The sequence below is a fragment of the Osmerus eperlanus genome, chromosome 6, assembly GCF_963692335.1.
Source record: "Osmerus eperlanus chromosome 6, fOsmEpe2.1, whole genome shotgun sequence".
Classification (NCBI taxonomy): Eukaryota; Metazoa; Chordata; class Actinopteri; order Osmeriformes; family Osmeridae; genus Osmerus; species Osmerus eperlanus.
This window is the reverse complement of record NC_085023.1, coordinates 8,488,568-8,513,567: the sequence shown is the minus strand read 5'-3', so window position 1 is coordinate 8,513,567 and position 25,000 is coordinate 8,488,568. Positions and strand designations below refer to the sequence as shown.

Sequence of the window (25,000 nt, the reverse complement as noted above, 5' to 3'; positions counted from 1 at the left end):
CTGAGAACGATGATGTTGATGTTGTGCATTAGTTTGAGTTGTACTTCAGTAATGGCGGCGGAGAAAGATGCGAGCGAAGCTATTCGGTCTGTTGTGGCAACGCTGCAGAATATCCATAAGTTAAAGCCGGAGCAAGAACAATCATCCTCCCCACGGGGTTCGGGAAAAGTTTGATTTTCCAGATACGGCAGCTAGCTCCGTTACAGTAGTGGTGAAGGAGTTGGCTAAAGCGAACGCTAGCGATTGGTTATGGCAGATCAGAGTGGCTCTGAGCAGATACAATAGTTTTAAACTTCAACAGAGTACCCGCCTTCAAGGAAGTTAACGCTTGTCAATGGAGCAATCCCAGACCCTCTGTACAAATGAAATGTACGAGGGTCTGGTTAGGACCAGGCTACCGCTCAATGTGGGTAGGTAGAGAATAAGCTTATTACGAGTAGTTATAATACTAACTAGAGAGGGTACAATTTCTGGGGAAATTGTAGGGTGTGCTTGCTTGCGTTGGTTGCAGGTGGGTCCGTCCTCTAAGATTTTCCCTTCTAGTGATATTTTCAAGCATTTAGCCTACTCATATTGCATATTTCATTAAGAACACCCTTTGAAACAGCGGCGAACCCCCTTTGAAACAAGCTACTGTAACAACGTTGTCACTGGCAGTATGGAATTGCGATTCAAACTGTACCGTCTGCTAACTGAAAATATGCCCCCCAAAACGTAAATAAGTTTGACATTAATGTAGGGGGAAATGGCTAATTCAAAATAAGTTTGCTAGAGGCAAGCTAGCTGCTGTTGCTCCACATTTCACTGATTGTTTGAAAGCGCCGGAAATGAGAACGTTTCTTTTGACGTAAAAAAAACACACTGCCAGTGTGCGAGCCGAGTCTGACTGAGGCTAACGTCAAAACCAGCTACGGTGTCACTCAAATTCCAAGTTTTACACAAATCACAAAAATATGCTGACCCGCTGGCTATCTTCGCAATCGCCATATCTTTAAAACACTGCCCTCCTTCTGATTTTTGATGTAGAATTGACCCTGGTACGAAATTAAGAAAATACTCATCAGAGATCGACAACAGCTGACGCAATCGTCAACGGAGGCTGACAGGGCTCTCACGTAGCAAACCAATCAAAGTTTTTACAGCAACCTACATTAAAATCTCACCATCTGGCTGTCTTCACAATAGTCATATCGTCATAACATTACCCTCCTTCTGTTTTTTGGTGTAGAATTGACCGAACTATAAAATTACGAAAATACTAAATTACTATGATGCTTGCATGGCTGCCGCCTAGGCAGTCTCACGGGCGACCCGCACTCGCTGAAATTACAAAGACTTTCACAACCTAAATAAAAATCTGAGTTGGCAGTTCCACTCGAAATTGCTTTCTCAACAAAACCCAATGGTTGGTAATTTTGGGGGTTGGCATTTTTCACTCATAATTCAAGCTCCAATTTGCGTGCTAGAACGTCTCCATCACGTTGTATCCATGCGTCGTTGCTAACGTGTGCTGACGTAGTGACGTAGGCTAGCACTGGTACCCTTCGTTGACAGAAGACACTTTTTGCCACAAAAACGTTGTAACCTTCTAAACTGTGCAACGGAGTGTAAATAAAAATACAAGCAACTCAATCGCTACCAAGACGAAACTTTTGACATCTAGGTTGTCTATGTAGTCCAAATATTGACTGAGGCTTAGGGGGGCAAAAATAAATAATAATAAAAATAATAATAACTAGAGAGGGTACAATTTCTGGGGAAATTGTAGGGTGTGCTTGCTTGCGTCGGTTGCACAGGGGTCCGTTTTTTAATGACATTTTTACAACTGATATTTCTGTATATTTTATATAAAAATGCATACTTATTATTTATAAAGATTACATAGATTTAAAAGCATTTTTTTTTGCTGCTCATTTACAACTGAAAATACGAGTGAAGTGTAGAATGAAATAGATGTCTTCTCATTTCCCCTGCAAGAGGCAGCCTCATCGTTGAATCAAAACGAATCAATTTGGCAGACCGGTGTAAAAATTGACCTAATCTCTATGACTTAAACGTCCTTTTAAGTTTTTCCCTTCTCGTGATATTTTAAGGCACTTAGCCTACTCATATTGCATTCATTCATTAATAAAGAACCCCCTTTGAAGATTATTCTACGACGTTACCGGCAGTAGAAGATGGAATCGCGATTCAAACAGTACCATCTGCTAACTGAAAATATGCCCCCAAAAACGTAAATAAGCTTGACATTTATTTAGTGGAAAATCGCTTTCATAAAAAGCTCACTGGTAGCGATCATTGTCAGTAACAACGCCAAGTGCGATATAGCCCTGTGTGGAGAAGCTGCCCCGGTAAATTGTACTACTATGGTACAGTACTAGACTACTGCTGTGTTCGTCTTGGTAGCGATTGCGTTGGTTGAATTGGATTTAACGTTCCGTTGTACGGTTTAGGCTGAAATTAATTATTTTCATGAACAGATTGACAAAGTTTAGGCTGTGGCAATGAAGTTAAGGTTAGTAGTTAGATAGACTTTTGATTTAAGTAAGGGGAGTGCCAACATGTTCTGTCGCCGTTTGACTTCCTACAGCTGTGTAGATGTTTTTGTAGTGTCTCGCGTAGGCTACAGCGTTGCAGTGAGCAACACTGGTTTGAAACCACAGGTAATGATAATTTCACCAACAAATCGTTTACTTGTAATGTAATGTCATAATAAATCCTACAACGAAAATGTATTTGTGAGGAATGTTTATTTTAACGATTGAAAACAGATGCATCATAGACCACTGTAGTATGTGTTGCCCGGGCAACAGAGGCTAATGTCATGATGCTAATGCTTCAGTGTCTATGTAGTCCAAATATTTACTGATCCTTAGGGGGGCGAAAATAAACAATAAATAAATAAATAATATATATGTGAGAGAACAAAGGTTGTGCCCTTGCCGAAGGCAAAGCACACCCAATAAATGGCTAATGTCATGATGCTAATACTTCAGTGACATAGTAGACTACTGTTTCCGAAAGTAGATGTACTTCCTTAATAAAATCAGCTTATATTGTACATTACACGTCACAATTGTGTGTCATATCACAAAGTAAAATTAGTAAATAGTTATCACCCTGGCCTCTTTGCTTGTGGCGTTTCTGCAGCTGCCTTGCAGTAAAGCAGTTAGCTTAGCTATCTCCCAGAAGTTAACGAGCTGCTAAACTAATGTTCTGCTAGAGGTAGTCACGCAAGTTTTCGTGACGTTAGTGACGTAAGTAGCGTCATTGACTGTGGCTAGCAAGTTAGCCACCGTTAGCTTCACTTTTCGCCACAAAAACTTAATTTCCACTTAAACCATGCAACGGAACGTAAATCCCAATAGAAGCAACTCAATCGCTACCAAGACGAAACTTTTGACACCTAGGTTGTCTATGTAGGCCAAATATTGACTGAGTTTTGGGGGGGCAAAAAGAAATAAAAAAAGAAATAATATATATGTGAGAGAACAAAGGTTGTGCCCTTGCCGAAGGCAAAGCACACCCAATAAATATAGCTGCAAGCAGCGATTCGGGTTCCTTCGCAAAATGGCAAAATATTATAAACATGTACACTGTAGAAGATCGAGACTTGGACAACAAGAGAGCAAAACTACTTCATGTTTGGCCAACAACAATAGGCTGAACGGGGATTTGAACTCATGAGCATAAGGTCACAAGTCAGTCTCTCTAGCCTCTCTGCTACACACCAACTGCTGAGATTTTATGATTAGTAAGGGCTGAGTATTAACTTTTTATAGGATACTGAAACTCTTCTTGAGTTGATCTCTTTCCAGCCAGTTCCCAATAGTCATGTGGGCAACTGGGCTTGGGCAGCGCTCATATTCAGCTCCTTGCGAGAACAGCCTGTGACAGTACAGCAGCCGACTCTCTGGTCCCATTAAACTACACAACATGCACAATCAGGGTGACCAACAAGATTATATTAACTAACAAACAATAACATTACAAACATCACAAACATTTAACTGAACGAACACAACAACTGAAATCCCTCGCACGGCTGTTGTAACCAAACTTTGTTGTAAAGTCTTTGCGTTTTTTGACATGCCGCACTGCATGCTGGGTACCCAAGGGTGCTGACGCTGATTACCTAGCTGTGCTCCGACTGCGTGATATGAGTATTAGTTTTTGGTCAGCTTTGGGACAAAGGTTAAGAAACGGTTGACATTTAAAGGTGAAATTGCATGAAATTGCGCATGGTATTTCAGAATGATGTCTGCCTGTTTAACTAAACAAGTAATCAAAATTATGACAGGCCAAAAGACTGTGTCTGGATTCAAACCTGTGACTTGCACTTTGTAGGACACCGTTTCAAACCATTGAGCTACCCTCAAGGATGAGAATACGTGGTCAGTTACTGTACAAAAAAAAGAAGCCGTTTCTCCTGTAGCACGGATTGTTCGATTCGGCCAAAGTTTAAACAGCTGTAATTCAATGATCTTTTGACATATCTAGGTGAAATTGCGCATGGTACTTCAGAACGATGTCATCCTGTTTAACTAAACAGATATTCAAATTTAAGACAGGCTCAACCACTGTGGCGGGATTCAAACCTACGACCTTATACTTAGCAGGTCACCGTCCCAGCCCATTGAGCTATTCTCAGTGTTGAATATTGTCATGTTCAGTTACTGTATGAAAAAGTAAGCTGTTTCTCCTGTGGTAAGCGTTGTTAGATTCGGCCAAGGTTGAAACAGCTCTAATTCAATCATATTTTGACATACCAAGGTGAAATTGTTTATGGTACTTCAGAGTGATGTCATCTTGAACCCTATTAGGTTTGAAAAACCATCATTCAAAATGACATTTGATTTAGTGACACAAACATATTGAGGCAATGTGGACATTTACATAAGTACACCCCTTTCAGCCATTTTGTATTTGATTCAACTGTCTTAAGTAACGTTTTTAGATACATCCATGATACATATCTGTTCAAAATTTCAAGTCAATTGGAGCTTTGGTTCAAGAGAAGAGGAATTTTGAAGGTTTTCCCAAATTATCACTGTACAGGAAAATCCATCATGGCGGACCTTATGGGTCCTTGAGGCTTTTTTGTTCCTCATGAAGAATGAGTCATGCACACCAAGTTTCAGAAGAATTGGAGCAATGGGGTGGAAATGCCATGACTTTGAATATTTGACTTTTGGGCGTGGCCTGTGGCGCCCCCTATGGTCTGATGTGGCCCATATTTGGTGTGGGGGTACCCACTTGGATGTAGTATCAATGTGCCAAATTAAAAGATTTATGACCAGGGACTTTTTGAGATATTGAGGCGCAAGGAGAAGAAAAATAATAATAAGAATACCAACAATAACAATAGGTTCCCTCCTACCGGAGGAACCTAATAAGAATACCAACAATACAATAGGTTCCCTCCTACCGGAGGAACCCTAAATATATATGTGAGAGAACAAAGGTTGTGTTCTCGCCGAAGGCTTGAGCACACCCAATGATGTGTGTAGGACTGCTAACCAGAAGAACGAAGGGGAACCCACTTCTATTTTTTGTTGTAGAGCTATGCGAGCGCCTGCTTTTCGCTAGCTGTAACACTGACAAAAATAGTGTTGCTATCACAGAAAAGCATATCAAGCTACTTAACTAGAGCTACACAAGACATTATCACCTGTGCGTGTGGCCTTGCAGTTCTACCAGCTAGCTCGGCAGCTAACCAGCGACAGTACCTCACGGAACCTAGCCAGCTAGCTAACAAAAAAACTGACATCTGCGAAACAAACAGGGTGACACTGAGGATGTAGCCAAAAAAACTGACATCTGCGAAACAAACAGGGTGACACTGAGGATGTAGCCAGCAAACAGGAGGACACTACGGATGTAGTCAGCTTTGTTTTCTGATAACACCACCATTGGCTGTATAAAGGTTACTTAAAATGTTCAGGGGGCGTGTGCTCCCGATTGGGTCAGGCGGTAGGGTTGGGAATCGAGAACCGGTTCCATTTTAGAACTGGTTCCAAATTTCCAAGAACCGTGGATTCAATAAAACAAGCACATTCCTCGATTCCTCACTTAGGTTCCTAACTTTATTAGGAAGGGTATTATACTTGGTGGTATTTTTTGGTAGATAAATTAGCTAATTTCTAAGAGGTTTTCTTAGAGGCACTGTTGCTTGTTCTACCCCAGTTGAGCCTTTCACATGGCTACAGGCTGATGAGTTGATTTTACAGCTCAAAGCTTAAACCAAAAAGTTTCTAGCCTACTTCCTCTCCATTAAATGATCACTCGACAAAATGAAACGAAAATGGCAGTGGGACACAAAAAATTGAAAAATTGACTTTTTTACTAATTCGTCTGAGAGTTTTCTAAGATGTCAGAAAACAATTGAGTCTTAATGAACGTAGGAGTTAGCTAGCTGTGTGTGTTCCTATAGTAGGTTAGCTAGCTAGCTGCAGAGCTGTATCAGCAGTGTTTACGATAATTTGGTAGTTGATGGCAGCAGTCGGACACGACGCACAAATGGGGCGTCTCGCAAATAAACTTGTAGTTTAGCCTACCCCTCCCTCGTATTTATTTCCATCTCATAATTTGACATTGACTTTGCATGCTCTTTGTAGCTATATAGTGTATAGTAGCCTACAGTATAGATAATAGGCCACAAATGTTGTTGAATAAATACAGAAAGCGTGACATGTTTTTAGTTTTTCACAGAAATATAAATGGATATTCTCCTGTGTTTATTTGCACATCAGAATCAGAGCTAGCTAACAGAACAGTGTTTCCCCAGAGAATGTCTAATGTGGGGAGAACTGCCACTCAGGAAACTTCCGGGTTCTGAACCGGTTGCAGTTCCACTCGTTACATATGAGGGCGCTAACGGTCGAGTGCAGAATGAATGGAGGTCTATGGAGCTATACCCCTCAAAATCCACCTTTCTCAGGATATAATTTTTTGTTTAGTAATTTGAATTCTGAATTCGAAAGGGGAGGCAAAAAAAATACACACTGCTGGGTGTTAAATTTTTTAAGTCGCCTTTCTGTTCTAAAAAGCTTTTTAAAATGTCATTGACGTCATACACATTGTACGGCCACAGATACTGCTTCACGGCAAGCTCTGGTCACTTCCATTTTTCTCTCGAGGCATCGACAAAACAGCTGACAGGGGAGGCTCTCCCTGTCAACACACATGCTAGAAAGAGTTTTGGTTTGCTAATGTTGTTGCTAATGTTGCTAATGCTCTGACATTCTGGTTCTGCTTCGGATGCCATCAAGCGGGATCTCTGGTCGTAGTCAGTCCTTCACTAACCAATCAGCATTCGTTAGCAAAATGCTTGCGTGTTATGGGCAACAACAACTTACCCTGTAAGAAATAAAAAGTAATAAGTACTCGTTCATTCAACTTTCGACCTGTAATCCATGTTGAACATGCAAAAACTACAATCAAAACTGAGATTTCTCAACGACAATCAGGTGAAAGACACCAATTTAGCCGTTTAGCTCCATAGACTCCCATTCATTTTGCACTCGACCGCGATCACTCCCAGTGGAACTCTGGTGGAACTGCAACAACATTTGGTATAATGGGGCTTAATAGGGAGTGGCCAGGCTCTCCTTAACCCTTGTGTTATCTTCGGGTCATTCTGACCCATCAGTCATTGTCACCCACCGTCGTATTGCGACAAATTTACCGCATACAAAGACAAAGTGAAGCATTTTCTTTTAACAGCTAGGCTGTCTCAGACCCCCCACATTGCAAAGGTTAAAAGAAAATTATTTTAATTTGTTTTTGTATTGGGTAAAATTGGGTAAACACAACGATGGTTCGTTATGAACCTTTGGGTCATGTGACCCGAAGGCAGCACGAGGGTTAAAGAGGCTCTGGTTTCCCCTAGGTTGACAGCTTGGGGGGGGGGATTTTTGATTTATTTATTATTAACTTGACCTTCCAGGGGGGGCGGGGCGCCCACCTAATATAATGGTAGGGTAAACACTGCAGAACATTCACCAGAAAAAAATAGAATTGGAACCAAGATTTGATAAGAACCGGATTTGAAAATCAGAATCGATAAAATTGAAACAATACACAACCCTATCAGGCGGGTGTAAGAGCGGGACCTCAATACCGCAGCTCCACCACCCGATACATTTTGGCTTCATTTTTGTACAGTGGGAGGAAGTGGAGACACGTTGTTCATCTTTATAAACAGTCTATGGTGCACACACACAAACAGGCTAGTTCAATATTTCAGTAAGATCAACAATACAAAATGTTAAAGTTCAATTGTTAACATTAAAAGCTATGTCCACAGTTTTCCTGCTGAAGGATGATTATGGGAAGTTGCAAGCTGGCAGACTGTACCTCAATAAGACTCTCATTGAAGTGCCAAGAATTGTTACAGTCCATTCCTTTATCAGGCCTGGCACACAGACAGACATGGGTATAAACATGTTAGACAACTTGTTTCCTTCACTTAAATCATGTGACTAACTTTCCGATCTTTGTTTGAAGATTGTTTGTAGATTGCATAAAACCAAAATGGCAAGTGGTGACCGTCTGACTCAACACTTATTCCATACTGACCAGCAGTCTCGATCCCCCTAGTCTGTCTATATCAGCATGTACCCCACTACTAAGTACATCATGTCTGAGATGCTGACAGAAGACTTAGCCAGTAGACTTAGACTGGTGCTGGTTAGATCATAGTTGCGCTGTGTTGTGTTAAGTATGGTTTAGTTGTGCTGCTCTTACCAGAGGCCGTGCAAAGTCCAGTAGCTGATATTGGGATGGCAATGCTCCATCTGTGGATAAACATTATCATCACAGTAGCTCACAATAGCACCACAGTACATATGTTACCATATCTGTCCTTTGGCTCTAATGTATACATTAGACAACTACAGGTAATTGCAAAGTCACCTGTAGTAATGCAAAATGTAAAAGCAAAATCCTCGAATCACAGTCTTGTAGATTCAGAAAGCATAGATACATCCATAACCAGTGTTTCCTCTATGTTGATTTTGCCGCCACGGTATCAGAAATAGGGCTGTACAAAAGGCCGTCCATCAGCAGTGATTGTAAGAGTGCATGTCTTAGAATAGCACAAACACGCGCTTCACACCACGAGCGGGCACGCGTGCCACTCGGCGGAAAAGGGAGAGAAAGAAAAAAGAGACTGCCCCGGAGGATAACTAGCCAGTTGAGATTGCATGTGTGCGTCCTTGAGAACTGTAAGTCGTATAACTTATGTTGTCAGTTCATTTAAGCCTGTTATTGTATTAGTCTATAGTTCTTGCAAATTTAAATTAAGTTAACTGGTGATTTTCGTTGTTTGTATTCTTCACCTGCTAGCTAAATTGCACGTGGCTGTTGATCGATAGCGATTGCTGTACACCCTTGCTCACGTTTGTATTTTAGGTGCATTATTATGCTGAAGTAGTTACACTGCATTAAGATAATGTCATTAATAGTGGGTTTATTGTTATTATTTGCTACAGAATGCTTAGCCTATATGTCAAGATCAAATTAAGACAAGATCAAATTAAGTCATTAAGGCTAATGAGCTAACAAGCTAACAAGTTTTACTCGGCGCGGCTTTCTTCCTTGGAGCCCGACGCTACTGTTCCTGTTGAACTAGCCAACTCAACGCTCTTGACGGATTATCCTGGCTGGCATAAACTATTAACGTAAGTTAACTATAATGTCTCACACCCACTCACATTGTCCTACATGTGTCATTTTGCTCGAAAAGTTGACTCTGTTAGAGAGTCGCGTCCAGTCGCGTGAGGAAGAACGTATGCTAGTAACTTTAGATGCGACTGGCGCAGCATCACTGGCAGGGAGTCCTAGCGCGAAGGAAGACTCAAGATTAGCCCCACCGGTTTCACCTTTGCAGCATGGTGGGAGTGGGACTCCTCAGACGTTAGTGATCGGTGACTCCATCACTCGTAACATTAGATTGGAGCAACCAGCGAGTTTACTGTGTACCTGGGGCCAGAGCTACCGACATAGAAGCTAATCTTAGGGTGCTGGCTAGAACTAGGGCTAAGGCAAAGGCCCAAGCTAAGGCACATGGCGCACGCACTGATGATAGGTATGAGAATATTGTCATTCATGTCGGCACCAATGATGTTAGGCTGAGGCAGTCAGAGGTCACAAAGGTTAATATAGCTCGGGCATGTGACCTTGCTCAAAAGATGTGTCGGCATCGAGTAATAGTCTCTGGCCCACTACCTGTTAGGGGGACTGACGAGATCTACAGCAGACTTGTCTCTCTTAACCGTTGGTTGGCTCGCTTCTGCTCAGAACAGGGTTTAGGATTTGTAGATAATTGGTCTCGTTTCTGGGCCAAACCTGGCTTGTTGAAAAGCGACGGGCTCCATCCGAGCTGGAGAGGTGCTTTTCTATTGTCTAGGAATATTGAAGCTATTTTAGAGCAGGCCTGACACTCACTAGAACAAGCCGGGCCACAGTCTCTTAGAGAGTCTGATAGGTTTATTGATGGGTATGTTGTGAGCTGTTGGGGGCCCGATAGCCTAGCTTGTAGTGTAGCCAGTGTGGTTGCTGATGTCGTTTTTCCCATTGAGACGGTGTCTGTCCCCTGCCCTTTTTCTAAATTTCGGCCTTCAATTATTAGGAATTATACCAATTTAATATGTATTCAGCCTTGCTCCCCCGTTGCTCTTCCTACTAAGTTTTCTGATGACAGTGCCGCCCAAAAACCCATACTGGAACGTTGGGCTCCTAAACATCAGATCTCTATCCACAAAGGCCGTTTTGATTAATGATCTGATGTCCGAATGCAGCCTGGACTTGATTGGACTCACCGAAACCTGGTTAAAACCTGACGAAAATTCCCCCGAATGAAGCATTGCCTCCGGATTTTGCGTACTCACACATCCCTCGTGTATTAAAGAAAGGTGGTGGTGTTGCTATGATATATGAAGCTAGCTTCAACCTCAGCCTAAAATCTGTAAACACCTTTAAATCATTTGAAATAATTTGCATGAAACCACCAACTACTTTAAAAAGGACTAATGATACTACTCCTGCCCCACCTCCCTCAATTTGTATAGTTACTCTATACCGGCCCCCCGGCCCGTATTCCCTCTTTTGTGGAATTTGCTGATTTTAGTGCTGATCTTGTGACATATACTGATAACATCTTAATTATGGGTGATTTTAAAATTCATGTGGGTGACCCAAAGGATCCTTTAAGTAAGGCCTTTACTGCTCTAATGTATTCCACAGGTCTCACTCAGGTGGTTTCCAAACCTACCCATCTTCACTCACATACATTGGATCTAGTTCTCACGCAGGGAATCAAGATTAGTGATGTGATTGTCCACCCCCACAATCCTATATTATCTGACCACTGCCTGGTTACCTTCAAAATGGACCTCTGCCAGAGCCTTGAAGGCACTCAGAATATTTCTACTAGACGCTGCATAACCCCAAACACAGATCTGGAACTGGCTAGTATTCTACCCGCTGCACTAGAAGCACTTGACGTCCCAAATAAATCATTAAATGCTAAAACGAGGAATCTGAATTTGGTTCTTCAGCTATCCCTAGACTCTGTTGCCCCACTCAAACCAAGGAAAAGAAAAGACAAGAAATTGGCTCCATGGTATTCAGAGGAAACCCGCACTCTCAAGAGGTCCACTAGAAAACTAGAACATAAGTGGCGTACCACTAAATTGGAAGATTTACGCCTGGCCTGGAAGGACAGCCAAATGGAGTACAAGCTAGTCCTCATCAGGTCCAGATCAGAATATTTCTTTAAGTTGATTAGTAAGAACAAGCACAACACTAAGTTCCTATTTGATACTGTTGCAAAACTCACTAAGAAAAGTACACTCTGTGTTAGTTCAGATCTCTCTCCCAATGATTTCTTAGACTTCTTTGACCAAAAAATCTATGCAATAAGGGACAAACTACAGACTAGTCCTGGAGGAGTGGCCATCAACACTGAACTTTTCTCTATACCAAGCATGCTGCATGTTGAGGCTCTCACTCACTTTAACCCTATTTCTATGGAAGCGTTCATCGAGCTGATAGACTCCTCGAAACCCACTAGCTGCCTTCTCGATCCCCTCCCTGCCAAACTCCGTAGGGAACTTCTCCCTATTATTGGACCACCCATGCTTAGTATTATTAATGAATCTATTGTAACTGGCCAAGTCCCCAACGATTTCAAACAAGCTATTATTAAGCCCCTTCTTAAAAAAACAAACCTGGATCCAGGTTGTCTTAGCAATTACAGGCCAATTTCAAATTTGCCATTTCTCTCCAACATTTTAGAAAAGGCTGTGGCACAACAGCTCACTGAGCACCTCTCTTCAAATCAGCTTTATGAACCTCTCCAGTGTGGATTTCGTCTCCACCACAGCACTGAAACTGCATTAGCCAAGGTAGTCAATGATCTATTATTAGCCTCTGACGCGGGCTCTATCTCTGTCCTGGTTCTTCTAGACCTAAGTGCAGCTTTTGACACTGTGGATCATGAGATTCTCCTGGAACGTATGGAGAACTATGTTGGGATTTCTGGAACGTCATTTAAGTGGTTTAGATCGTATCTATCTGATAGATCACAATATGTCCACTATGATGGCTGCTCATCCAGGAGCTCCACTGTAAAATACGGAGTACCGCAGGGTTCAGTTCTAGGCCCTCTGTTATTTTCACTCTATATGTTGCCTTTAAGAAACATAATTACAAGCTCTGGGGTAAATTTTCACTGTTATGCAGATGATACTCAGCTATATATGTCTATAAAGTCTGGAGAATTTCCACATGCTATGGAAAAATGTGTTTCTGGGTTAAGAATTTGGATGACTGCAAATTTCCTTCTTCTTAATTCGGATAAAACCGAGGTTCAAATTTTCGGTCCTAAAAAATACAGAAATAATTTATCCAATCTGACCTTAGACCTAGATGGCGTCAAAGTCTCTCAAAGCCAGCTGGTAAAAAATTTAGGAGTCACAATAGACCCAGACCTTTCGTTTGAGTACCATATTAAGCAAATTACCAGAACTGCATTTTTCCATCTACGTAATATTGCCAAAATACGAAAATTCCTCTCAAAGGATGATGCGGAAAAACTAATACATGCATTTGTTACGTCCCAATTGGACTACTGCAATGTGTTGTTCTCTGGCCTCCCAATTACCTACCTAAAAAATTTACAGCGGGTGCAAAATTCTGCTGCTAGACTATTGACTAGAACAAGAAAGTTTGATCACATAACATCTACTCTTGTCTCTTTACACTGGCTCCCTATCCAAGCCAGAGCTGACTTCAAAGTTCTACTACTAACCTACAAATCTCTGCATGGATTGGCTCCACTGTACCTCTCCGGTCTCCTTGCACCCTATTGCCCCGCAAGGACACTTAGATCTCAAGATGCAGGCTATCTGGTGGTTCCCAAAATTAAGAAAAAAACAGCTGGAGGTAGGGCGTTCTCATATAGAGCACCTCTTCTCTGGAACAAATTACCTGTCTCAATTAAGGAGGCTGATACTGTTTCGACATTCAAAATTAGGTTAAAAACTTTGTTTAGTCAATTCTACAATTGTTAAAGGTAAGTATGTGTATTTACTTCTATGTAAATTTGGGGTATGTGTTTGCCTATGTGTGTATCACATGTAACTTTTAAATTGTAATTATACCTTATATGTTCACATTGCCCCATCTGGATGTTACATCTAGATGTTACAAATAAAGTAAATCTGTTACTGTATATTGTCACTGTTATAGTTTCCGTTGCTGTATATTGTTACTGTTATTGTTTCTGTTACTAGTTGGAGGCAACGGGGGACAGGTTGTTTTCATCCTTATTCTATAAGTATAACTTATTTTAGAGTTCTTTCCCCTGGAACAGATTTCATGTTCCAACCGAGGGGGGCTGTCGCTGTCTTGGTGTGTGGGGCTGCATCAAATACCCCTTTTTTGCTCTGTTAAATTGCTGCACCAGTCCACACTTGACCGGTGGGGATCTCATTCTATTATGACTGTAACTGTTAGCTGCTCCTGGCATTCTCTAATCCCTGCTCTCCTCTCTCTGTCCCCCCCCCCCACACACATCCCTTGTGGTGTGTGGGGGGTTTGAGTTGTCAGCACCTGCCTGGTCGTCGGTCGGCGAACGCTGGACCTGGTCGCGAGTCTCCCGGTCCTGTCCTACAACTATAAAGTTGAACAATGGATTTTGGTGTTTCAAAACCCATTGACACTGTATGACTATGTTTAGCCTGTGTTCTGCTCCTCTCTCTCACCAACCATCTCTGGAGGAGGGGATCCCTCTCTGAATTGCTCCTCCCAAGGTTTCTTCCATTTTTTCTCCTGTTGGGAGTTTTTCTGGGAGTTTTTCCTTGTCTTCCTTGAGGGTTTAGGTTGGTTGAGGGGCAGTTCTATGGGCGTATGTGAAGCCCTCTGTGACCTGCTTGCGTGTAAAAAGGGCTATACAAATACATTTGATTTGAATTAAGCAGACAGTGTGCTTTAGACAAGTTGTTATGTCAATTATTAATTGGCAGCATTTATGCCATTTAGAACATACTTTATGAGTGGAAGGGGTGTCTTTAAGTGGCCTAACATTAACCTGCTCCGAAATATAGTGAACTTTGTTTCCGAATCATAACGCTATTATTCATTACTTATTTTTCAGATGAGTTTGTTAAAATATTTCTCTAAGAAAAGGAAGACGCCTGATGATGAAGATAACCAGGTAGCCTAAAGTTCACATTACTTAGCTAATTTGAGTTTTTTCCACTCAGCTTTTCTTTTTTTTATCTGGAGGAAACACTAGCGGTGGCTTCTACAACATTTTACAACGTTATTACTGGTTGCCTGATGAAATATTAGACAGGTGACAGAAGCAGACAGGCAGGAGTAGTGCAGGTAGTGGATAGAGGAGGAGACAAGAGTGAAGCACAAAACCAGAGTGAAGTGCAAGTGCAGAGTGAAGCAGAAGAGCACAATGTAACAGGAGACAGGGCAGAAAGAGAGGAGAGTGGAGGAGAAGAAGATGGCGGCATTGTGTGTGAATATAGGTGAATAAATGTTTGTTTGTGTTGCAGCGAAGTGTCAGTTCCGTTTCATACGTAAAACATTTGGCGGCGGGGATGGGGGGGTTGTTGTTCGGACAGACCTGCCCCCACTGCTAAAAATAAATCCTAGAGGAAACACTGATAACATTTGTACAGTAAGTGAGCTCCTGTGCAACATCATCAAAATATATATATTTTTAACTCGATAGAATTAGTCATGTGACCTGATAGTTAATCATATGAGCAGAACATCACACAATCATGGATAAGGGTTAATGGTTATGGGAAGTAAGATAAAGGAACATATACACTGCAGAAGGTGCTGGGCCAGTGGTGGGTCAGTATCAGCTTGGTCCACACGTGTCTAGAGGAAAAACAATCAAAAAGTCCAATGTCATACCCGTGATCAGCCACAGAACATAATCAAACTCATTTCTCCATCATAGTACGACTGAACATTGATCTCTGGTAACTCAGGTATGTTATGCCTGGTCAAATGGTTATACTCACGGAGATGTGAAAAAATAGGCTGAGGTTGTAAAACAGCAGCAAATACAGAGGAGGAGAGGTGTCAGATTCATATTCACACCAAAACACACAGGGTCACTGTTAGAGTGAGGGGGTCTGTAAAGGATTACAAGGTTCAATTAATGCATTTAAATGTGGGTAGCCTCACATCTTGCTTTGGCACAAAATATAGGCAAATAGTTGGATTTGGTTTGGCCTAGATTAAATTTTTCAAGAATTTAGCAATATACTATTTTCTACTGTACTACAGCATGGCTTGAAATTGTGTAGCACTGCAACAACGAATCGATTAAATAGATTATTAAAAGCTTTGGCAACGAATTTCATTATCGATTCGTTGTGTCGCGTGATTATTACGCCACTCAATATGTCGCGGAGATGTTTGAGTATTTTTTTTTTAAGTTTAGTTGAGCGCGGAGCGGAGGTAGAGGAAAGGTCATCGGAGAGACGTTGTTGAGTAACGTTGTTCTGAAACACATGGCGGAGGCAGAGAAATCAGTACGACCCAAGGTGTGGGAGCATTTCACACTAAATACATCGAAACAGTGTGTTAATTGACCGAGGTGAAGTTAGTTTCATATTCGACATTCGTCTCACATTCGGAAGACGCTACTTTGCAGCATCACGTTAGGGACCGGGTGAAAACAACCATTTTGAAACATGTAGACTTTTATAATATTTTTAGGAATATAAAACCTCAAACAGACACCAGAGTATCTTAACAATGTCTGGTATACTTCCACAGCCTTTACTTTTTCAATTAAGTTTCAAATAAAATGATAGAAAATCACTAATCTTTGAAAATAGCTTAATCCTCGCAAATCTTAACTTTTTTCAAAATTGTGTCAACAAATCTTAAATATACACCAGATTATTCTAATAAAGTCTGGCCTACTTCCACAACCTTTCAATTTTCAATAAAGTTTTAAACAAAACTCAAATAAATTGCTCATCTTGGAAAATAGCATTACATCCACACTAATATTAATAACTTTTTCAAAATTGTGTGACTGTTTGTGCACATTCTGAAGATGTTTTGCACTGTCAATTTGCACTGTCAGTTCTGTTTTTGAATAAAGGGTTGGAAGTTAATGCTTTTTTATTTTTTTTATTTTTTTATCCGATTCATATATTAATCAAAAAAAGAATCGACAAATTAATCGATTATTAAAATAATCGTTAGTTGCAGCCCTAAAATTGTGACCCTTTTGGTCTCATATGCTCCAAAAATTGTGTATGTGCTACCTCAAAATATATTAGAGAGGATTTGTGCGAGTGCAAATAATCGCTAAGGTGCGAAGTGTTTTAATTTCTTTACACAACGCTCGCTAATTTGCCTACTGTACAGTAGGCTGGCCTGCTGTGAGCTGATAAAGTGACCGGTCTACCGTCTATCCAACATTACAAAACCAATTAAACTAGAGATGCTCCGACCATCTGACCCCCTGAATTGACAACCATCCGTTCTATTGCAGGGAACGTGCAACATTCCAGTGTTGAAGCTCTCTCGCTTACTATAAAATTTGTAAATAATAATAAATATTAAAATAATAATAAAAATATTAATCTTTAAATAAAAATCACAACAATAGAATCACATGTGCAACATTCCACTCTCTAGAGGCTCTCAAGAGAACTTGGAGCTTATACAGTAGCTTTCCTGTGGAAAATTAATAATACAAACTTAACTGCAACATAAACAGGCTAGAGCCAAATATCCAATATGTTTCAAGTCAGTCAGTTTAAAGTCGATTAGTCTGCATTTAGGAGGAGATAACATACAGAATAAAGATTGAAGGTGCACAGGAAGTCAGCAATTAAACAAAACAAAAAAACATGTATATCTATCTGTATAGTGTCTCACTCACTCTCAAATACTTCATTCACTCTCTCACTTCACTCACTTCACGCACTCACTCACTCACTCACTCACTCGGAGAGGGGGCATACTAGAGTATTCAAACCTTACTTCTGATTAAGCAGCATCACTGGCAGATTTGCCTTGATAAATATAAGCATATCAGCATTTTTAGGAGTCAACCTGTTCCTCTTCTCATCTAAAATATGTCCTGCTGTGCTGAAAAGTCGTTCGCTATCTACACTTGTACAAGGTGCGGAGAGGAAGACTCATGCTGCTTGTGCAAGAGCAGGAAAGCGGTCTTTATTGGCCTTCCAAAAAGCAGTGGCTGTCCGTGACTGTTTTCGTTCGAATGCGGGTCTCACAGAGTAACGTCGCACATGTGCGATTCTGAAAATTCCAACCGACTATTTTCCGATAGACAAAAACTATGACAAACGCTATAGTATGGCTTCAAAATGTACAATTAGGAGGCTAACAAGTAACACTAGCAGGTAGTAGCATTGCTACGAGTATTATGCTAGGTAAAGGAAGCTAACTAAAGCTAGCTAGCTTCCGTTTTGGAAAATGAACTCTGGTTGAAGCGTCGGAAATATTTAGAACTCACGCATCTAAAAGGTTAAAGAATCATTTCTTACCACTGGCGGCTTGAAATGCCTATCTAAAGTTTTATTGAAACGTCTCTGATAGTAGTTCTCGCAGATTTTATGTCATCTGATCGGCCATGTTTGATCGTCCGTTTTGAGAACGCCGATCAAAACCAATAATGGGAATATCGGCCGATATGGATCGGCGCCGATCAGATCGGAGCATCCCTAAATTAAACTTCATCTTTACATTCTAAACTTAAATACAGATTTCTAGAGGTTAATAATAGCCGTCAGTCACTCCTTGTAACTGCGCTCCGTCATATGACAAGGAGCTAACTAGTGCGCAAAATAAATCCAGTCTATGGTTGAAAAAGCTTGTTGGTATGAAAAGCTTGTTGAAGAATGCACTTTCGCACTAGAAAGGTAGTGCCTTAAAATAAAATGATGTTAATACCTCAAATTAATTGACTAACAATCCCATTGTCCCCCCTAAACCTGCTCGGGCTTTCTTAATGTTGACGTTACTTGAACCCATAGATAGTGGCTGTTTATCAATCCGAAGAACGCTAAGAATGTACTTGCGTTCTTGAGAAGAACGTTCTTGCCAAGCGTCTGGCGAGAACGGTCTTGCAAGACCGCGAGGACAGGGAACGATTTGAAATGCGTGTGTTCTTGCAATGACTTCTGGGAAATCAGATGCGTTCTCGCTGACCAAGTGAAGTCACCAGCCGATGCATCCTCGATAAAAGGGGGGAACAAGAACATTTCCGGGTATTTTTGGCGTTCTTGGTGACTTGTGTTCTTTGGATTGGAACTGTACTTGGGCAATGAAAGATGACGTCAAACGAGTTCGCAAGAACACAAAAACGGAAAAAAACGTGGGTTGATAAACAGCCACAGTCTATGGTTGAACCTCTCGTATGAGAAGCTTGTTGAAGAATGCACTTTCGCACTAGAAAAGTAGTGCCTTAAAATAAAATGACGTTAATACCTCAAATTAATTGACTAACAATTTAGATCTATAAGGCTAGCGTGGATCTATAAAAGGTGGCGTTTGTGTTTTAACAACGTTCCTGTTATTGGGTGTGCTCACGCCTTCGGCGAGCACAATCATTGTTCTCTCACATATATATTATTATTTTTATTATTATTTTTATTCTTTTCCCACCCCTAAGGATCAATCAATATTTGCGCTACATAGACAACGCCAGTGTCAAAAGGTTTGTGTTGTTTGCGATTGCGTTGCTTGTATTTTTATTCAAGTTCCGTTGCACGGTTTAAGTTGAAATTACGTTTTTGTGGCAAAAAGTGCCTTTTGTCGCCAAAGGGAATCAGTGCAAGCCCAACGTCACAACGTCAGCACACGTTGGCAATGACGCATAACTACGACGTGCCAGACAATGTCTAATATAGAGAGAACTGCCACTCTGGAAACTTCCGGGTTCTGAACTGGTTGCAGTTCCACTCTAGTTCCATATGAGGGCGCAAACGGTCGAGTGCAGAATGAATGGAGGTCTATGGAGCTATACCCCTCAAAATCCACTTTTCTAAGGATATAATTTTTTTTTCTAGTAATTTGAATTTTGAATTTGAAAGGGGAGGCAAAACAAATACACACTGCTGGGTGTTAGATTTTTTTGAAGTCGCCTTTCTGTTTCCATTGACGTCATACACATTGTACGACCAGAGATATTGTTTCACGGCAAGCTCTGGTCACTTCCTTTTTTCTCTCGAGCTATAGACAACACAGCTGACAGGTTAGGCTCTCCTTGTCAATACACATGCTCGAAAGAGTGTTGGGTTGCTAATGTTGTTGCTAATGTTGCTAATGCTCTGACATTCTGATTCTGCTTCGGATGCCATCAAGTGGGATCTCTGGTCGTAATCAGTCCTTCACTAACCAATCAGCATTCATTAGCAGAATGCTAGCGTGTTATGGGCAACAACGACTCACCCTGTAAGAAATAGAAAGGACAAAAGTGCTTGTTCATTCAATTTTCGACCTATAATCCATGTTGAACATATAAAAACTACAATAAAATCTGAGATTTCTCAACGACAATCAGGTGAAAGAGACAAATTTAGCCGTTTAGCTCCATGGACTCCCATTCATTCTGCACTCGACCGCGATCACTCCCAGTGGAACTGCAACAAAATTCGGTACAATGGGGCTTAATAGGGAGTGGCCAGGCTCTCCTTAAAACAGGCTCTGGACGTGCATAGATGTATTAAGACTGTTGCGCATAGTAGGCTACTGGCAGCATCATACATTTAAGTAATTCAAGACTTGCATGTACAGTAAATAATTTCACATTAAATAATGTATTTAAACTCAAGCTTGTGTAGTGTGTCGCTGTCTTCAATGCCACAGCCTAAACTTTATGTCAAAAGAAACGTTTTTCATTTCCGGCACATTCAAACAATCCCCTTAAGTTTGGCTAGCTACAGCAGCTAGGCTAGCTTAGCACAATTTACCGAGGTCAGCTTCTCCACCGTGCAGGGCTCGAGAGCGAATATCATTCACGTCTTACTAAAACAGCGGCCACGCGAAAGGGAATGAGGAAACTGTTTCCTCTACTAAAAAATACAATGCGGGTCACGTGAAAAAAGGATCCAAAGACTCGTAGAAAGACCGAGTCGGGAAATGAACGAATCGTTCGTTTCCTCTAGCTACCAGTACAGAGCCTATGCAGGTCACGTGAAAAATGATCCAAAGACTCGTAGAAAAGACCGAGTCGGGAAATGAACGAATCATTCGTTTCCTCTAGCTACCACTACAGAGCCTATGCAGGTCACGTGAAAAATTATCCAAAGACTCGTAGAAAGACCGAGTTGGGAAATGAACGAATCGTTCCCTCTAGCGTTTCCTCTAGCTACCACTACAGAGCCTATGCAGGTCACGTGAAAAATGATCCAAAGACTCGTAGAAAAGACCGAGTCGGGAAATGAACGAATCGTTCGTTTCCTCTAGCTACCACTACAGAGCCTATGCAGGTCACGTGAAAAATTATCCAAAGACTCGTAGAAAGACCGAGTTGGGAAATGAACGAATCGTTCCCTCTAGCGTTTCCTCTAGCTACCACTACAGAGCCTATGCAGGTCACGTGAAAAATGATCCAAAGGCTCGTACCCGAAGACCGAGTCGGGAAATGAACGAATCATTTCTGTTTACTTGGACGAGCCTATGCAACAGTCCCGATGCGCGGACATGAGAAAATGAACGAATCACTCTTTGAGAGGACTCGTTACTCCCGAGTCCTTGTAAGGATTCGTTCAAAATGAACGAATCGTTCACGAACGACACATCACTAGTCGTATTTGGCATTGTTACTGACATTGATCGCTTCCAGCAAAATTATTTTGAATTAGCCATTTCCCCCTAAATAAATGTCAAGCTTATTTACGTTTTGGGGGGGCATATTTTCAGTTAGCAGATGGTACTGTACTGTTTCAATCGCTATTCTATCTAATACTGCCGGTGACAACGTTGTTACTTAGAATAGCTTGTTTCAAGGGGGTTCAGCTTGTTTCAAAGGTGGTTCGCAATGAATGAATTCAATATGAGTGGGCTAAATGCTTGAAAATATCACTACTGTAGAAAGGAAAAACTTAAGGTGACGTTTAAGTCTTATAGGTTTCATTCTACATAACATTTAGTCATTTAGCAGACGCCCGTATCCAGAGCGACTTACAGTAGTACAGGGACATGCTACACTTCACTTTATGTATTTTGAATTGTACATGAGCAGCAACAAATGTAGGCTATGCTTTTAAATCTATGCAATCTTCATAAATAATAAGGCATTTTTATATAAAATACAATATCAGTTGTAAAAATTACAGTTAATAAACGGACCCATCTGCAACCGATGCAAGCAAGCACACCCTACAATTTCCCCGGAAATTGTACCCTCTCTAGTTAGTTATTGCTTTGGGAAGTTGGAATCTGCGCCACTTTCAACCTAAACTTTCAGCGTCATACTGGAGTACATGCGTACTTGGTATTTCATCATTTCGATTTAGTATCTCAATTTCAATTTACTTATCTCAAAATGTCGATTTCATAATTATCACTTAGTATCTCATTATTTCGATCTAGTATCTCAATTATGTCTTATTTTGTCTTTATTTTTTTTACTGGCGGAAATGGGAAACTTAGGTATGTGCCCGCTGTGAGCTGATAAACTATAGAGCATATGTTTCACTCATGAAACGTGTGTGAGAGAGGGATGAGGAAAGAGACCAAACCTTACCTTTGTTATATTGCTCGTTGGTAACGCTCGGCTTCAGCTTGTATTGCCTTGGGCTTCAAACACTCGAGTAAAAGAAAATATCAGTAGGCTACCCTTAATCAGAATCAGACGAACCCTAACCCTACTAACGTGTCGTGAAGGTTTTCACTGAGAGATCTATATCAATTAGTTTAAATTGGGATAGCTAGATAGAAGTGTATAGCCTAGCAGTACCTAAATCCGTCAATTTCGTATTCGATCAATAGGAATCCTTTCCTGTTGGAAGCCTGTACGCAATGGTAATCACGTGAACAGCACGTGATTTTTGCACAACAGAGCCAGGCCAGAGCCATAGAGACATTTTCTATGGCTCTGACACCGTGTCCTAACTGGATGCGAGCGTCCGACTGTCGCGTCGCATGGGACGCTCTCTGTCCACACTGAACGCGTAAAATATGCACTTCTGTTACCTCACGTAATCAGAATCAGAATTCGGTTTATTCGCCATGTATGTTATACAAACACGGAATTTACTGTGGCAGGGAGGTGCAAAACACTAAACATATACAGATCTTAAATTAAGTAAAAGTACAAAAGTTTAACTATTTCTAAGAACTAAACAATCTAAAAATACAATTTAAATATAAAATAAAATATATATAAAAATAAGAATAATGAGCAGCGTGAATGGTCAACATAGTGCAATCGGATACTGAGATAAAGTGGCTTATGCATACTGAATTGCCATTAGATGGACTTATAATAGTTCAATAAGTGAATGAATGTCAATGGGAGTCCTTGGCCTTGTTGAAGAGGCCAGTAGCAGATGGAAAGAAACTGTTCTTATGGCGTGAGGTTTTGGTCCTGATGGACCGCAGTCTTCTGCCAGAGGGGAGCAGCTGGAACAGGGAGTGACCAGGGTGGGAGGGGTCGGCCACAATCTTCCTCGCACGCCTCAGGGTCCTCGAGGTGTGCAGGTCCTTGAGGGTAGGCTGATTGCAGCCGATCACCTTCTAAACAAACAAACAGCTGTGCGCTCGAGATCAGACTGGAGAAGTAACCGATCGTAAAAGATGGGTAGGTACTTGCTATCTACATACGTTTGTACATTGTAAACATGAAACACGTTTTATATTTTGATATTTCGATTTTCTTTTGACTGGAAATGACATATAGTATGTATCCAACAGCAAGTAGGTAATTAGTATTGGTCATTTACCTTGAAAGGCCAGAGTTATTCAGTTAGCAAGTGTCAGTTGGAGATCTGTTCGTCACTTTGTAACCATATAACGCTACTGTAAATGTGAAGGAGTGTGGTTAGAGTAGGCTCTCGCTCCATCATTCAAACGTTAAACTTTACTCCCCAAACGACTAACATTAGACTTTGTCATAATTGTTTTCAAAAAGGACCCTTTTACAGACGTCAATAGTTGAAGAAAAAGAAAATAGCAGTTTGTTTACTCCTCCAGCAGAGAACTTCCAGCAGGACAAGGCAGTGGGTTCATCCACTCAACCAAAGATGAAAACAGCAAGGGGACTACTATAACCTTGTACAGGAATTGGCACTTGACAGCAGAAGATATCACAATTATTTTAGGATGAGCCCCGCGCAATTAGAAGAGGTGTTGTCCTATGTAGGTCAGGACCTTTGTAAACAAACAACTACCTACAGAGAGAGCCAATTGAGGCCAAACAAAGATTGGCTATCACATTGAGGTAAATGAAAGACATAAGCTTTAGATAAAAAGTGTTCATTTTTATTTATTCCATAGAAAATGCTTCCAGTAAATCTGGCCAATTAATAACCAACAAGAATATTCATATTAATAATTAATACATAACAAGAATAAACTAGAGAGGGTACAATTTCGGTGAAATTGTAGGGTGTGCTTGCTTGCGTCGGTTGCACAGGGGTCCGTTTTTGAATGACATTTTTACAACTGATATTTCTGTATATTTTATATAAAAATGCATACTTATTATTTATAAAGATGACATAGATTTAAAAGCATCTTTTTTTTGCTGCTCATTTACAACTCAAAATACGAGTGAAGTGTAGAATGAAATAGATGTCTTCTCATTTCCCCTGCAAGAGGCAGCCTCATCGTTGAAACAAAACGAATAAATTTGGCAGACCGGTGTAAAAATTGACCTAATCTCTATGACTTAAACGTCATTTTAAGTTTTTCCCTTCTCGTGATATTTTCAGGCATGTAGCCTACTCATTGCATTCATTCATTAATAAAGAACCCCCTTTGAAGATTATTCTACGACGTTACCCGGCAGTAGAAGATGGAATCGCGATTCAAACAGTACCATCTGCTAACTGAAAATATGCCCCCCAAAACGTAAATAAGCTTGACATTTATTTAGTGGAAAATCGCTCATTCATAAAAAGCTCACTGGTAGCGATCATTGTCAGTAACAACGCAAAATGCGATATAGCCGTGTGTGGAGAAGCTGCCCCGGTAAATTGTACTACTACGGTACAGTACTAGACTACTGCTGTGTTCGTCTTGGTAGCGATTGCGTTGGTTGAATTGGATTTAACGTTCCGTTGTACGGTTTAAGCTGAAATTAATTATTTTCATGAACAGATTGACAACGTTTAGGCTGTGGCAATGAAGTTCAGGTTAGTAGTTAGATAGACTTTTGATTTAAGTAAGGGGAGTGCCGAACATGTTCTGTCGCCGTTTGACTTCCTAAACAGCTGTGTAGTGTAGATGTTTTTGTAGTGTCTCGCGTAAG

General features: G+C 40.9%; 1 protein-coding gene across 1 annotated transcript in view; it reads right to left on the bottom strand.

Annotated features, from left to right (window-relative positions):
- The window catches only part of rnaset2 (ribonuclease T2), a 32,738-nt gene extending 10,151 nt beyond the window's left edge, over positions 1-22,587 (bottom strand). Inside the window, exons 1-5 of the mRNA XM_062463256.1 lie at positions 22,274-22,587; positions 15,555-15,668; positions 15,354-15,408; positions 8,749-8,798; positions 8,359-8,416 (exon numbers count right to left, since the gene is read on the bottom strand). Of these exons, the coding sequence (XP_062319240.1) occupies positions 8,359-8,416; positions 8,749-8,798; positions 15,354-15,408; positions 15,555-15,625 (234 nt within the window). The 5' untranslated portion in view covers positions 15,626-15,668; positions 22,274-22,587. The remainder of the gene's footprint in view (positions 1-8,358; positions 8,417-8,748; positions 8,799-15,353; positions 15,409-15,554; positions 15,669-22,273) is intronic.
- Between the last annotated feature and the right edge of the window lie 2,413 nt (positions 22,588-25,000).